Below are 16232 nucleotides of genomic sequence, written 5' to 3'. Positions count from 1 at the left end.
TAAACTCTATCAGAAATCTAGAGATAATCATCTCAGAGAGGAGTAGTCAGTAGTAATTGTTCAGATTCAGACCCAGGATAAACTGCTGAGATGCACATTTTACATTCCAAGGTGAACCTGGTCTCCAGGTTCTCCCAGCATCCCTTAGTCCCTACCTGTTACAGGGTATACCCTGCTCTTTGGCCTGAACTTTCCAGCCCTGGGTCTGGGCTTCCCATCCTCCAGATGCACTTTCCTATATAATCTAGACATTTGCCTCTCTCCTCTCTCCTCCCTGTCCTCTGACTCCCTCCCAAAGACAACTTCCCCCAGCCTCATGTTCCTTGGGACCAGTGAGCTTGCCCAAGAGCTGCTTCCTAGTAAAACCCGCCTTTATATACTATAATTTGGCTTGAATTGACCCATTTCACTGGCAGAGAACGTATCAGTTATTACTGCCCAGTACTTACATTACAGCTATGTATGGGGTCTAGAGAAGCTAAATTTACTTCCACATAATGAAAATCTGGGTCAGACATATGCTGACACTTTACAAAGTTCTAGGGTGGAAGTGCGATTTAAGAGAAGCCAGAATCGATTAAATATACATGCACCCATGCATGCATGCACACATGCACGCATGCAACACACCAAAAAAATCCTTGGAATTATGTAATAAAAAATGAGAGCTTTGCTTTAAAGGCCAAGTATTTTTAATTCCTTTTATTGTTGATAGTGTCTTCTAAAGTGACAGTTTTTCAGATGAGCCCTTTTTCCAAAGATGATATTTAATTAGCATCCCTCTCAGAGTATTGATATTTACTCAAAGACCGTCAGCAAAAAGAGAAGCCCACAAGATTAGACCAGATTATAAGCCTATGATATCCACCTCTTTCACTACTTAATGTCCCCTTTTATTAATCAAAGACAAAGGTCAGGCTTATGACAATAGTACCCAGCGATTAAGACATCTAGGAATGGGCAGTGGTGGTGCATGCCCTTAATCCTAGCACTTGGGAGGCAGAGGCAGGTGGATTTCTGAGTTCGAGGCCAGCCTGGTCTACAGAGTGAGTTCCAGGACAGCCAAGGCTACACAGAGAAACCCTGTCTCTAAAAACAAAAAAAAAAAAAAAAAAAAAAGAAAGAAAGAAAGAAAGAAAGAAAGAAAAAGAAAAAAAAAAAGACATCTAGGAAACAATCTTTGACTAGTTTCCTATTGTTCTAAACCTGTCCATTATCATTAACCCTATGTTAAGAGGTTCTGCTCTAAACAGGATACTCCAGCAATTCCTGCAGCAAAGGTGAGTCTGACTCTCACGATACAAGCCTAGAATAAAACACCTGGCTAAGTTAAATAAGGTCTCTGCCCCTTTCCTACTAAGTAGTGTAGGGCCTGAGTTTGTACAAATCCCATTAAAATTATGTATCTCCCTTAATCAGAAGCAAATAAATCAGCTCTTACACTATCTATTAAAGTTCATATTCTATATGGACCTGAGACTGATTACAGAAATAATATGTAAAATCAATGTCAATATGAAGCAAATATTCCTCACATTTTGTTTTCTTTGATTCTCAACTGGAAAAATTAACAGGAGTCTTATAGGGTAGGAAAATCCTCTGTGAGACCTTTTGGCAGGTGTTGTGTAAGTTTCCTCCAAGATCAAAACATTCCATTCAGAAGGGATGCTCCTTAAGGAAAAGGTAAACAACTCAAAATAGCTCAGGAAGTCCCTAAAACTAACCAGATTTACTAGGGCCCTCCCTGCTAGAGTAAACAATAAAAACTGAAAGTCCCTCAAACAAAGCTATAAAAAAACACTCTCAAGCTAGCTATGCAACAAAGACAACTCTGAGATCTGACCACCTAAAAGAAACAAAAACCAGTGAAACTGTATAAAGAAGTTTAAAATAATTAGGTCACTTGGAAGGGATACTCTCCAACCTGTTGAGCTACTTGCAAGATGTCCCATCTGTATCTGGTTCCCAGATTTTGTGAACTGTCACTTGTGCTGGGATGGGCTTTGGAGATGCACCTGTCTTTGAGTCATTTCTGCTTCTATAAGTAACTCCAATACAACTCATTGGCTCATCACCAAGTGGACTTTGGTAGTATCAAAGTACTTTGGTCTGTCATAGGATCCCTATCTGGAGCGAATAGACATGTGTTTTGTATCTCCCCTCACCCAAGGCGGGAGGGAGGACTTGTCAGACAACAGTAGGACAAAATGTTACTGGATGGTCATATGACCCAAGATAACTCAAGCCACACATGGTAGAAAACATTAGAACAGAGGCCATTGATCAGAAGACTCAAGTGGCATCAAAAGGTGTCCAAGACTAGAAGTAATGTACATAAGGAATCAAAATCCACTGTACACATACTCCCACAGAAACAAAGTCTAAGAACTCTTTATGTGTGGTAAATTCCTCCAGCCTGCCTTCGACTCAGTTGCTGCAACACAAGCACTCTTTAGAAGGCCACTCTGGACATCACTGCATGTGTTCTTATTCTCTCTCTACCCTTTTGTCTTGTTTGTTCTCTCTGTCTTCCAGTCTCTGTCTGTCTCTATCCCTCTCTCATGTGCCCAATCCAAGATGGCCTTTTGCCTTCACCCACTTCCCCAATAAATAAATCTCTTCTGTTAGATCTGTTGCATAATATGATTTTGTGACACGCCTTGGCTCCAACTGGCCAACGTAACAGTGGCGGCTTTAATAACATGCATTAGTCAGACAATGTTGAACTCACAATGTGAGAAGTAGGAAAGAAACCTGCTGTCTGTTTTATTAACTTTTTAAAGTTATGTTTTATTAACTTTTTAAAATCTGCAAGCACTTACCTGTGTGGCCATGGAGTGGGGAGTGTGGCCTTGGTAGTGTAGGTGATGTGCTAGAGGTTACAATCAAGCTCTTGCGGTTGCTTGTCCGACAACTGCAATAAAGACAAAATGTCCGTTATAAGCATTCCAGGTTGGTTACAGAGGCACCTAAGTAGCATGATTCCCTGGGTTGAACAATATAGTGCTTTAAACGTCACTGTTCACCAATTACTGTGTGAATCACTTAAGACTTTATAATTCAATTCATTTTACACCTTGGAGTAACTTTTGCCAGTGCCCTGACTTTTGTCTTGACTTGTATTTTTCCAGTGTTAATTAAGTTTGCTTTCTGAAGAAACCCAAGAACATATCTGGGGGAAAAAAAAATTTGTTCTAAATTGTAAACTTAATTTGGAAACATAGCACGTGTCAAAATATTGTTTTATTTAGGCAGGTATGGGGCACTCATCAAGTACAAAGCCCTGAGTTTGACTGTGGGCATGAATAAACAAGCAAGCAAATACACAAAATGATCCCACTTTTATCTCACAAATTCAATGTTTTGTCATAAAAATGAAGCTAATTTATACAGTCTGTCAAGCTACTTTTACAAACAGTTAATTGCTAAATTATCTAACATCTTTATTTTAGAGTTGTTTCAGTAAAACTGAATTTCCTTACAAGCTAACATAATCTTTCCTATAATCAGGGAAAACCAAACCATGATGAAAAGTCATTTTAGACCACATTTCTTACTTAAAAAAAAAATTACAAATGTATTTTAAAACCAGACTATTTTTTATTTAAAAGACTGGGGAAAACAAACAAACAAACAAACAAACAAAAAGGCATTCTGCTGAGCCTGCTGGTAAGCCAGCACACCATATTCTGCCTCGACTCCCAGTCTCCCAATAAGTGTCCTGATTCTTGTGTTAGGCAGAGCAAAATCAAAACCAGCTTGGTCACAAGAAAGTGACAGATAAAAAAGAAGGAAAACAACAAGATAAAAAGACTGAAAAATAAGATGGTGAAAGTTAAGCCATTTAAAAGTAGCCAGTGATTGTGCAAGAGTCCAGGATGATGATCCCAAAGTGCCAGTGAAGGTCAAAGGCTGCACGTGAAGACCTTCAGCAGACACTAGAAAATGAAAAAGACTGAAGAAGCTGATGCGTTCAGAGAAGCATGAGAAGTACCAGACATCGTGAGGTTCGAAGCCTTTTCTGAGTTGTTGGCATTACTGATTAAATGAGTTTGCCTAATTAATAAAAAATTAGGGAAGTTTGCCGTTGAAAGTAATCTATGTTTACTGAATCTACTAGTACAGGTGCCAAGAAGGTAGTAAGGGAATAAAAAGTCTGTGACTGGAATGAACAGAGCTCACTCCAGTCACAGAAAAAGAGAAGCGAAAACAGAAGAAAAAAAAAAGAAAGAGAATAAGGAAGAAGTGGTGAGTAGGAGAGAAAGCAAAAGGAAAGACACTGTGCTGGGAGTGGGAGCAGTTGTACCCAGGGAAGGTTTGAGTCCTGAGAGGAGAACAGGGATCTGAATTACAGACAGAAGATCACCTCAGAGAATGGGAAAGGTATGATATTTGTTATGCTTGAATACTGCTGGATGTTTCTTTTTTTAAAAAAAAAAAAAACTAATTCAGATATTATCCTCAAACAATCAGTCACCTTACACTCATATGCCAACTCTGACTTTCACTGGACAAATGACAGGCTTAGCAGAAAAGCTCAGCATGCCTGACTACTTCCTTTGCCGTGCAGGAGCTCTTTGGTCCGTGGACGCCTATTTGTTAATTTTGTTTTTGTGGACTGATCTTTTGCTCTAATACCTAAACAATTTCCACCGGCAACCTGGGCTTCGTCACAAGCCCTTTCCTTGGGCTGGTAAGATGGGAAAGTGGTTAAAAGTACTTCATTATCCTTCCACAGGTCCTGAGTTCAGTTCTCAGCACCCACTCAGGTGGCTCCTAACTTCCTATAACCCCAGCTTCAAGTGGAATCTGAGAGGAGGAGGGGTGGGGGGAGGAAGAAGAGGAGGAAAAGGAAGAGAAAGAAGAAGAGGTGGAGAAGGAGGAGGACTGGCAAGGTGCCTCAGTGGGTAAAAGTGCTTGCTGACATGCCTGACAGGATGACCTGAGTTCAACCCTGAGATTCATAGTGAAAGGGCTTCATAGTGAAAGGGTTTCATAGTGAAAGGGAAGAACTGGCTCTTACAAGTTGTCCTTTGACCTCCACATGTCTGCTGTGGCAGAAACATGCAAGGGTACACAGAAAATAGTAAATATTTTACATATCCATTTTGCTGTCTGTTTTCTCATTAGACTAAGCTCAAGCAGTGACTTTTATGTTTGTTTTGCTTACAGTATGTTGCTAAAGCCTAGAACAATGTAAGTAGCTTCTCAAGTAAGGTAGGCTCTAAAATATTTGCTAAATAAATTGATGAGTATGATTTGCTATAAAAACTAAAATAAAGACAATAAATGTTTAACTGTGTACCCGTGCTACATGTAAATAAAATTATTATATCTAAACTTACTATTGTGTAGAAGTTAAAATCCCATGAAACTTAAGGGATCAATAATTGAGTTGAACTATATTTGGTTCTTTAAACTTTAAAATAAAATACAGACCACTAAAGATCGTATTTCTAGGCCGCATGCCTTTTAACAAAGGTACACATAATCTCACTTGGCTAATCTGTAACAGCTACCCGAGGGAGAAGAAAGGTCAGATGCTCTGGTACATTTGCCATGATCAGTTGAGATCCAAAACAAGGCTAGCTTTTCCCTTTCAATAGGCTCTAGCCATTTCCCCATGATCAGAAGAGGATTAAGATTTTATTTTTTCATCTCAATGAGAAAAAAGGACCTGGTGTCTGAAGAGGTGGGTATACAACCCAGCTAATGGCAAATAACCTGAAAGTTCTTTGAACTGATGCTCTGCTGCTAACTTCAAAAATCTGGTCAGTAAGAGTGAAGCCCAGCATTTCATCTTACATGCATCTCACTGTGACAGTAGGAGCAGGGTCTCAGGGACCCCATACAGTCTCTGAGACATCACTAAGTTATGAAGCAATACACAGTGTGGACAGAACACTCTACTGTGGATCTTTAAGCACCTCTGAATTTCCAATCCCAGGGGCCTACTTCCTATTTGAGCACTTGGCTTTATGGTCAGGAAAAGACCACTTTTGTTCCACTCAGTGTAAACAAGATAGAGAACCCGGAGCAATTTCCACCCAAGCATTTCTGACAAGGCAGTAATAATCAAGATGATGTCCTTGTTAAGACCAAGATATGAGCAAAGGTAAAAACAAACAAAAAAAACCCCAAAAAACAAAACAAAAAAACACTTCTTGCCAATAAAGGGAGGTGTTATTAAACATATATAGTAAAAAAAAACAAAAACAAAAACAAAAAAACTAATGCATCTGATTCTTTTACACAGATCATTTCAATATTCTTTCTCCCTCCCTTTCATATTTGTCTTCTTTTCTTATTTCTACTTCTAACACATGCAGCCTACTACTGACCTCTTTAAATTAAATACCTTCATTACATTCAAAATCTTCCAAAGGCTATTGACTCTAAATAGGAACAAGTAGCTAATAGGTGCAATGTGTTAACTAATTCTCCCCTTTATCTAGGATGTCCTTCTTTTTCAACAATACATGGTAAAAATTCCTTACTCCTTTAAAACTATTCAACTGCTACCTTCCCCATTTCTGTATATGATACCAGGATGTGTTCTCCTTTATCATTACTTCCCAGCAGCACTTATCATCTTCAGACAAGTATACTAACAAGTTTGTCAGGAATAATGTCTATTTCTTTTCATCTACAATAATCCTAAGAGATATCCCAGTCACTCAGAAGTAGTGCCTCCAGCATGGCCAATTTCTCTAATCTTAAACAAATGGAAGTATTTCCAATGCAACAGGTAGTCAGAGTCCTCTCCGTTCTCTGGGCTATCAAGCACACAATTTAGAGGGAAGTCCCAAATTCCTTTTCTCCAAAGCTAGCAGCAGTTCTACTTGAATTTAACTGCCTATTAGGAAGCATTCATGACTTAACAAACTAGCCTCTTCATCCACTTTCTGACAGGGGCTGGAAAAATGGCTCAGCAATTGGGAGTACTTGCTGCTCTTGCAGAGGACAAGAATTTGGTTCCCAGCACCAGTATCAGTTCTTCAGCTCCAGGGGATCTGCCATCCAATACTGCCCTCTGCTGGCATCCTCATATTCATGAGCAAACCCCCCCCCCCCCCCCACCCATGATGACAGGATATAAGGTGTTTTTAAGTAGGGTCTAGTCTGGAAAGGAGGGAGAGAAGACAGAAAAAGATATATACATAAATACATCATACATAATCATGTGTAATAGTCCTAATTGAAAACAGTCCAAATATCTATCAACTAATGACCGAACAAAATACTATCTATTCAAAAAGGGAATAATGTTCAACATGATAGAACTGTAGAATCATTATATCAAATGAAAGAAGCCAGAATCAAAGCACTGCAACAATTATATGTATGTGAAATGTTCAAGTTGAGTGTGGGATCTTTAATCCCAGCACTCCAGAGGCTGAAAGAGCTCTATTAGTTCAAGCACAGCTTGGTCTACATGGTGAGCTCTAGGCCAGCCAAGACTATATAGTGAGATCCAGTCTAAATAAAATAATATCAGGCCAGCTGTTACCTAGGGCTAGGACTAATACAAAGATTAAATGCAAATGGGTAAAAGCAAACTTCTCAAGAAAAGCAAATGTTCTACACTTAGATTGTGTCTATTTCTAAATGTAGTAAAACCTACCAGGTCACTTATAATTGCTGTGCTTTATATCATGTGTTACAACTTAAAAGCCTTTTTATCCAAGCCTTCCATCACTAAGCCACATTCCCACTTACTCCCCTCCCTTAATAATGCAGTTTAGAAACTATTAGATACTTGTGATGTCCATGTGAATGATAAGTATCCATGTAAGTGATAAGGTACTTGGCATGAGTTGACAGAGATGTTGAGATATTATCTACTTAGAGAAAACAGTGTTGGTATATCATGAGGTGCTAGACAACCAAAAAGGTAAAGATAGCTTTTTTAGCCACAGTGGTCAGTGGGTACAAAAGATTAGTTGTAAACTGAAGAAAAATTATATTAAGTAACAATATTGAGGATAATTAGAGTCAGGGTTCTAATTAGAAAAAAAAAAGAATCACAAAACCAGAAATCACTAATAGAGAAAATTGGAATAAACTACAATTAAAAGCAGTGGCATCAAGTAAGCCAAGAGTTTTAATATATGCACCTATTACCTAAGAACAGTATTCACAGTATAGCAACATCTTTTAAATAACATTCCCCACTCACAAGAACTATGCATTCTACAGAATGCCTAAATCAAGGGCTAGTGATGGGAAGTTAAAAGAAAAGCCACATAGGACTATTTTATGAGGCCAAAAAGAAAGTTTTCACAAGAATGACATATTTCAAAAACACATAAATGCCAACATAAAGAAACTCCTCTAGATCAAATGGTATAACTTCAGCAACAGCACATATAAGGATATTAAAAAAATATGGGGCTGAGAGATAGTTTAGCAGTTAACAGGATTGAGGTTAGATTTCTAGCATCTACATGGCAGTTAACAACTGTCTGTGAGGCCAGTTCCTGAGGATTTAACACTTTCTTCTGGCCTCTATGGGTACAACACTCATGTGGTACACGGACAAAAAAATTCCATATATGTAAATAATATTTAAAAGTATTTTAAACAACAAATTATACTACATTAAGTAAAGTAGCAATTTTTTGTGTAGGTTTGTGTGATACAGTAAGTGAAAAAAAATAACAAAAGGAAAGTTTTCTAAAGTAGAAAAATACTATTTAGCAACCCAAATAATGTAATAATATCCTTAAAGCCATCAATCATCAATGGATACTAAAATCAGTGGGCAAAGTTATTATTCTATGTGTCTATATGTCTGTCTGTCTGTCTATCTATCATCTATGAATCTATCATCTATCTATCTATCATCTATGAATCTATCTATCATCTATCTATCTATCTATCATCTATGAATTTATCTATCATCTATCTATCATCTATGAATCATCTATCTATCTATCTATCTATCTATCTATCTATCTATCTATCTATCTATCTATCTATCTATCTATCATCTGTCTTTCATTGATTCTGGGTCCCAAACCCAGAACCTTGAAGATGCTAGGCAAGCCACTATGCAAAGTAAAAAGCTCAATGTGTCAAATTTTGATAAGGATAATTTAAAATTTTAAATTAGGAATAGATACTTACACAATCATTCTCACAAGATAATTGTCAACCAGGAAAAGATTTAAAACCACTGGTAAGATAGTTCTGTGGACAAAGGAGTTTGTTGCTCAGTCTAATGATCTGAATTTTATCTCTAGAACCAGCAAGGTGAAGAGAGAACCAACCTCTTCAAGTTGACCGACCTCTGTCCTCCACATATGTCTTGTGGCATGAGTGTTCAACAAAAATAAATATAAAATTGTAATTTTAAAACATGTTTTAAAGTTTTTAAAAACATAACTGCACTGAAAACACGCAGCTTTCACCTTGTTCAAATCAAGGCTAGCTTCATAGTAATGTCATAAAAATGAAGTTTGTGTTACCTGATTGTCCTTTCAAATAACTGGTAGTGATTTTCTATACCTTTCTCTCTCCCCTCCTCCCTTTTCTTTTGGTTTTTTTGAGACTGGGTATCTGTGTGTAGCATTGGCTGAGGTAGGTGGAACTCATTCTGTAGACCAGGTTGGTCTTAAATACAAAGATCTGCCTGCCTCTGCTGCCAAGTGTTGGGATCAAAGGCATGGCCTGGTTGTTGGTTTTCTAAAGTGTCAAGAACATAAACACCAAGAAAGCAAAACTGTTCCAGGTAAGAGAATACAGAGATGATAAAACTCTAACACATGATCATGGACCAGATTTTTAACATAGTATATACTTCTAGGGTATAATGTGATATTTTGATATATACATAAAACTAAAAAAAAAAAAAAAAAAAAAACCTACGAAATAAAATAAAACCTATACATGCTAGGCAATTGTTCTATCACCAAACTGGGTTAAACCTCACCCTTTCAAAGAATAATGCTACTGTTTTTTGGAGGAGGGATAAGGTCTCATGTAGCCCTGACATCAAACTTGCTATATAATGGAGGATGACCTTAAACTCCTTTTTGATCTTCTTCTCTCTCTCTCTCTCTCTCTCTCTCTTTCTCTCTCTCTCTCTCTCTCTTAAAGATTTTATTTATTTATTCTATGTAGGTGAGTACACTGTAGCTGTCTTCAGACACACCAGAAAAGGGCATCAGATCCCATTACAGATAGTTGTGAGCCACCATGTGGTTGCTGGGAATTGAACTCAGGACCTTTGGAAAAGCAGTCAGTGCTCTTAGCCACTGAGCCATCTCTCCAGCCCCTTGCCTCTATCTCTTGTAAGTTTCAGACCTACACCATACCTGATTTATGCAGTGCTGAAAAATCCAATCCAGGGTTTAATTCATGCTAGCAAGGTGTTTTAAATGAGACTGGCCCATCAAGATTCATGCCAGGCGGTAGTGGCGCACGCCTTTAATCCCAGCACTTGGGAGGCAGAGGCAGGTGGATTTCTGAGTTCGAGGCCAGCCTGGTCTACAGAGTTAGTTCCAGGACAGCCAGGGCTACACAGAGAAACCCTGTCTCGAAAAACAAAACAAAAACAAAAACAAACAAACAAAAAGAGATTCATATATTTGAACGCTTGGTCCCCGGTAAGTGGAAGGACTAGGAAATATGGCCTTGTGGGAGTAGGTGTGTCCCTGAGAATGGGCTTTGAGGTTTCAAATGCTCAAGCCATGCCAATTAGCTCTCACTCTCTGTATCCTGCTTCTGGATCAGATGGGAGTTCCCAGCTATCACTCCAGTGCCTGCCTACCTGTTACTAAACTCCACAACTGTAAGCTCACCACACCCCCTTGCTTTCTTTTATAAGTTGCATTGGTCATGATGCTTTGTCACAGCAGAAAAAAAGTAACTAAGACACTAGCTAAGTACCAATTGACAGCTTTCCCTCTATTTTTAGTTTTCATAGGTTTTTTTTTAAATTAGTTTCTTGAGGGACCTAACATTTTCCTCTAAAAAATGCTTTTTTTTTTTCCTTTAAAACAATTATTAATCACCATGTGAATACTTGGAGTCAAACTCAGGTCCTCTGGAAGAAAAGTCAGTGCTTTTATCTGCTGAGCCATCTGTCTAGCCTCAAACTAACGTTTTCCAAAATAGCTAATCCAACTGAACATATCACCAACAGGTTCATATGAAGACTTCTCTTTGTTCTACATTATTTTTCATCTTTCTTTTGGTTTTCCCTTAAAGTCCTGATTTAATAAAGAGTTAAGAAATAATAAGAAAATAGGTTCATGAAAATATAGTATCAATTTTAGAAAATGAAGATTAATACTATTACATTAGTTATTTTTCTAGAAGATGCATTGCAATACCAACTTATTCACAAAAATTCATTATAAAAATTGTGAGGTGTTGACCAGGCCCATAAAGTATAAAGAGTTATAACAAGATTATAATTCAGAGCTGCCCTTTGGAGCTACAACTAAATAAGATTGCTTTAGAAGTCAAGGAAGCAACTACTGAAATGATTGGAAAAAACTTTTTTTCTCCATGACAAGAGATTATCTTGGAGGCATTTAAATGACCTTAGATGAAGTGCCCAACAGTGGGGAGAGGGAACTCATAGAGTCCACCTCCAGGAAATAGACAGGCCCTTAAGTGGAAGGATGAGATTGCCAACCCACAGTCAAAATTTCTGATCCAGAAGTGTTCCTGTCTATTAGAACTGAAGGGACAAAAATGGAGCAGAGACTGAAGGAAAGGTGGTCTGATGACTGGCCCAAATTGGGATCTGTCTCATGGGAAGACACCAAGATCTGACACTATTATTGATGCTATGGTGTGCTTACAGTTTGCATGGTTGTCCTCTGAGAGCCCCAATCAACAGCTGACTGAGACAGACATAGATACTTACACCCAACCAATGAACTGAAATCAGGGACCCCTGTGGCTGAATTAGGAAAAGGCTGGAATAAGTTGAGGAGGAGGGTGACCCCATAGGAAGACAGGCAGTCTCAACTAACCCAGACTCAGATTTCTCAGGCACTAAGCCACCAACCAGGCAGCATCACTAGCTGGCCTGAGGCCCCCCTGACATATCTACAGCAGAGGACTGCCTGGTCTGGCCTCAGTGGGAGAAGATGGGCCAAACAGGAGAGACTTGAGGCCTGGGGGGAGAGAGGGAGACCTGCTGGTGAGGGAGCATCCTCTCAGGGACAGGGGGTAGAGGGAATCAGATGAGGAGGGGGGACTGGGAATGGGAACAATGGCTGGATTGTAAAATACATACATACATACATACATACATACATACATACATACAATTACTTTATAATTGGTTAAAAATCTTTTTATTGTTAAGTAATAACAAGGCATCAAAAATAAACACAAAAATACAGAGTAAGACTTAACTACTTACTGGAAGGATTTAAGCGAATACACAAGGAGCCAAGCTCAGCACAATAGAATTTATGAATGCAAGAAAGACAAGGGATAAGGAGAACAAATAGCATGTGCTGAAGATAGGATGTGAGAAGAAGGAGTGCCTCCATAGTAATGGGATACCATTTCCAAACCACTCTGTGCTTAAGAGTTGCCCTCTATTTCCTATGCCTTTTACATCATCTTGATTATCTTTAGCTGGTCATTCCCTAACACTATCATCAGCATCCAACAGGGCACCTCCTCAGCAGTCATCTGCATTTGCCTCCGACGACATCTCAACAGCAGGCTCATCTTTCTTCAGGAAGCTGCTGCTCTGCTCCTCTAAAACTCTTCATCACTATGGCTTGTTTGTTCTTTTTTTTTTTTTTTTAATACCTTATTTTATTTAGATTTATGCATGTGAGTGTTTTTCCTATGTGTAAATGTGTACCAGCTATGTGCCTGGAACTTATGGAGCTCAAAAAGCAAGTACCAGGGACTGGAGTTACCAATAGTTGTGACTCACCATTCAGGTGGTGGGAACTGAACCCATGTCCTCCCCAAGAGTAGCAATTGTTCTTAACCCCTGAATCATCCACCACTCCATCTACTTTGTAAATTCTTTTCAAGTGTTTCTAGTTTTTTCCACTTTTAGTTTTATCTGAATCAGCTTCTTAATGGCCTCAGGTCATCTACTTTCAACTCTTCACACTTGGAAGATCCCTACTTATAAATTAAGCTATCTTGGCCCTTCATATGGTGTTTCTCAGTACACACTGGTATTTAGAGGACACCATTATCTGAACAAATGGAAAGGAGATACCTGTGCTGGGTAACTACATCCTGTCATAATAATTCCATTGATAATAATTCCAAGTCAAATGGAGAACCATACATCTCTACTGCAGATCACTTCCTTAATTCATTTTCAGCTCCTCAATAAACATAATTATTTAACCCTGCCCAGCAACCATTCTATCATTATTTCCTGGTTCATCGGCCCAGGTATTTATCTCATTAACGTATTAGAAGAAGGTAAAGCCCTTAAACACAATAACTACAATTCTGTCATAGTTCAAGAAAATTTGCTCTGTAGGAAGCCACGGTTAGCGGTGATACATTCTGCCATTCCAAGATGGCGCGGGCATCCTGTCCTCCCACAAGTAAACAACTGACTGCGCAGGTGCAAGAGGCAAAAAGCGCGCCAAAAGTCACTGCCGATCCCGAGGCGTATTATGGGTAATGAGTGAACAGCCAATCAGAAGTGAACACGTCACTCTAGGGTGTATATGAGCAGTGCCTCTTCCAGTCTTTCCATCTTTCCACTTCTGCTTATACAAGAAGTAAAACCTCGCTGTAGTATTACCCGATCACTGCCTCCGTGTCTTTTTCGTGGGCGAAGGGGACTCGGGAGGCGCGTGGAACATTGCTCTATATCATTCTTCTTCAATTCAAGAATATTGAGATTCCCAGAAGATACACAAGAGTTTATGCAGTAAGGATGTTTTCTTCTTCGTGACATTTTTAGCCAATATCTTTAATAAGGTTTTTCACAAAGCTAAAAATGTAGAGATTAGATCCTGACTCTCCTCCTAAGTCCTAAGTGGAAAAAGCTGACTGGCACAGGTGGTTAACAATGCAGTACCATTTTGTCTTCATATCTTTACAAAATTTCATCCTTTTGATTATAGTCTATGTAACAAATGCGAGATAAGAGCTCACTGTTGTTTTTATTTGAATTTCTCTAATAGAGATGCTGAACATTTAAAAAATATTTTTAATACAGCTATTGATCATTTTGTATGTCTTTTAAGAAATATCTATTCAAGTATGTTGTTCAGTTTACTTAATTAGGTTCACTACTACATTTAGGTTGGGGATTGAACCTCACTTCCCACATGCTAAGCAAGCATTTTACCTTTGGGCCACATACCCAGACCTCCTTTACCAACTTACCAACAACAAAAATCAGGGTTGCCTTATTGTTATGGGGTAGTTTGAGCTGCTTGTATATGTTTTTTTTTTAAAGATTTATTTATTTTACTTATATGAATATACTGTAGCAGTCTTCAGACACACCAGAAAAGGACATTGAATCCCATTACAAATGGTTGCGAGCTACCATGTGGTTGCTGAGAATTGAACTCAGGGCCTGTGGAAGAGCAATCAGTGATCTTAATCACTGAGTCATCTCTCCAGCCCCTATGTTTTTTTTTTTTAATTAAAAACTTAAATTTATATGTATGGCTGTGTACCATATGTATACCATATGCATATGTATGTACAATGGCATGTATGTATCACTCATACAGATACAAACATACACACACAAATGAATGGTGGAGAATAGGATCATGTCATCTGTAAGCCAGGATAATTATACTTCTTCATACATATCCCTTTATCACTTTTTCTTGTCTCTAGCTAAAACTTCAAATGGTATGTTAACATTAGAGAAAGTAGACAGCCTTGCACTGTTCCTCATTTTAGGGGACACACTTTCAGTTTTCCCAATTGAGTATAATGTTGGATACTGGTGTGTCAAGTGGTCTTTATTATGTTGATGTTATGTTCTATTTAAAGTCTCTTAAGGAATTTTATCATGAAGGGATGTCAAACTTTGTTAAAGGTCTTTTTTCAGCAACTATTGAGATGACTAAGTGTTTTTAGTCCTTAACCGGATATATGTGTTCCATTTGTTAATTTCTGCATGTGAGTCAAGCTTGAGTCCCTGAGATAAAAGCAATTGGGCTATGGTGCCTCATCTTGCATTTAATCTGCAAAAAAACTACTTGTGAGTTGGAAATGGTGGTACACATCTTTAATCCAGCACTTAGGAGGCTGAGGCAGGCAAATCTCTATGAGGATGAGGCCAGCCTGGTCTATATATGAGTTCTTGTGTCCGGCCAGACAAGGCTACACAGTGAAACTTGTCTCAAAACCAACCAACCAACCAAACAAACAAACAAACAAACAAAAAACCCAAAAGAATAATTTTATTGCAATGTTTTTGTATCTATGTTCATTAAAGAAATTTGTGCTTTTTGGGTAATACCTTGATTCTTTCAAGAATAAATTTAGAAAATAATCTTGATACTATCAAAACAAAGACTTCAAAAATTGTTTCACTGAAGAGGGCCACAAGAGCTCCTATCCTTTTGCCATTTAAGTCTACAGATAGTCTGCCAGAGAAATGAAGCAGGTGGCGTGCTCCTCCACCTCACAAGGGCCAGCATTTTACTTTCCCACAGCTTGATTTCAAAAAACTTACAATGCATAGAAATAAGGCCAAATACTCAAAAAATATTACCTCAAAAATGGAAAATGACTTCCAAGATTTATTCTGGTCACACCAAAGATTAAAAGTAATTCACAAAAGGATCCAATGGTTTAATAAGTATATCCTAGAATCTTAAGACTGCTTAAAGAAATACAAAAATAATCTGTAAACAATCAAAACCATCTCATATAGTGAACAAACATGCAAACAAGCTTATCAGAATACACAGCAAATTTCACATTTTTATGTCTATCAATGTAAGATATTGTTCAACATTGTGTGTTCTAAAACTACTCTAAGAAGTGCTACTAGTCCATGCCATGTGCCAAAGCTAGACCTACATGAGGCTATGTGTGCTATCCAACCCTTCATCTGTGCTAACCTCACACACTGAGAGTTGTCTGAAGGTTGGGTCAAGCCCTTGACACTGTCTAGTATTTAACATTATCCCAAGTGACCAGATTCTGATCTCCAAAATTAAATTATGTCATTTAAATCTGAATACCCTGTAAGTAAAAATTACTTAACCTTTTGACTTCACGGTTTAGTTTTTTTTCTTTCT

General features: G+C 38.2%; 1 protein-coding gene across 5 annotated transcripts in view; it reads right to left on the bottom strand.

The window, feature by feature from the left end:
* Mast2 (microtubule associated serine/threonine kinase 2) overlaps window positions 1-16232 on the bottom strand; it is a 161667-nt gene that overhangs the window by 49220 nt on the left and 96215 nt on the right. For all 5 annotated transcript variants that reach the window (XM_034501899.2, XM_034501900.2, XM_034501901.2 and 2 more), the window contains one exon: window positions 2823-2914. In XM_034501899.2, the coding sequence (XP_034357790.1) occupies window positions 2823-2914 (92 nt within the window). The remainder of the gene's footprint in view (window positions 1-2822; window positions 2915-16232) is intronic.

This window comes from Arvicanthis niloticus, chromosome 5, assembly GCF_011762505.2.
Source record: "Arvicanthis niloticus isolate mArvNil1 chromosome 5, mArvNil1.pat.X, whole genome shotgun sequence".
NCBI lineage: Eukaryota > Metazoa > Chordata > Mammalia > Rodentia > Muridae > Arvicanthis > Arvicanthis niloticus.
The sequence above is the reverse complement of the archived record's forward strand: the minus strand, read 5'-3'. Positions and strand labels throughout refer to the sequence as shown.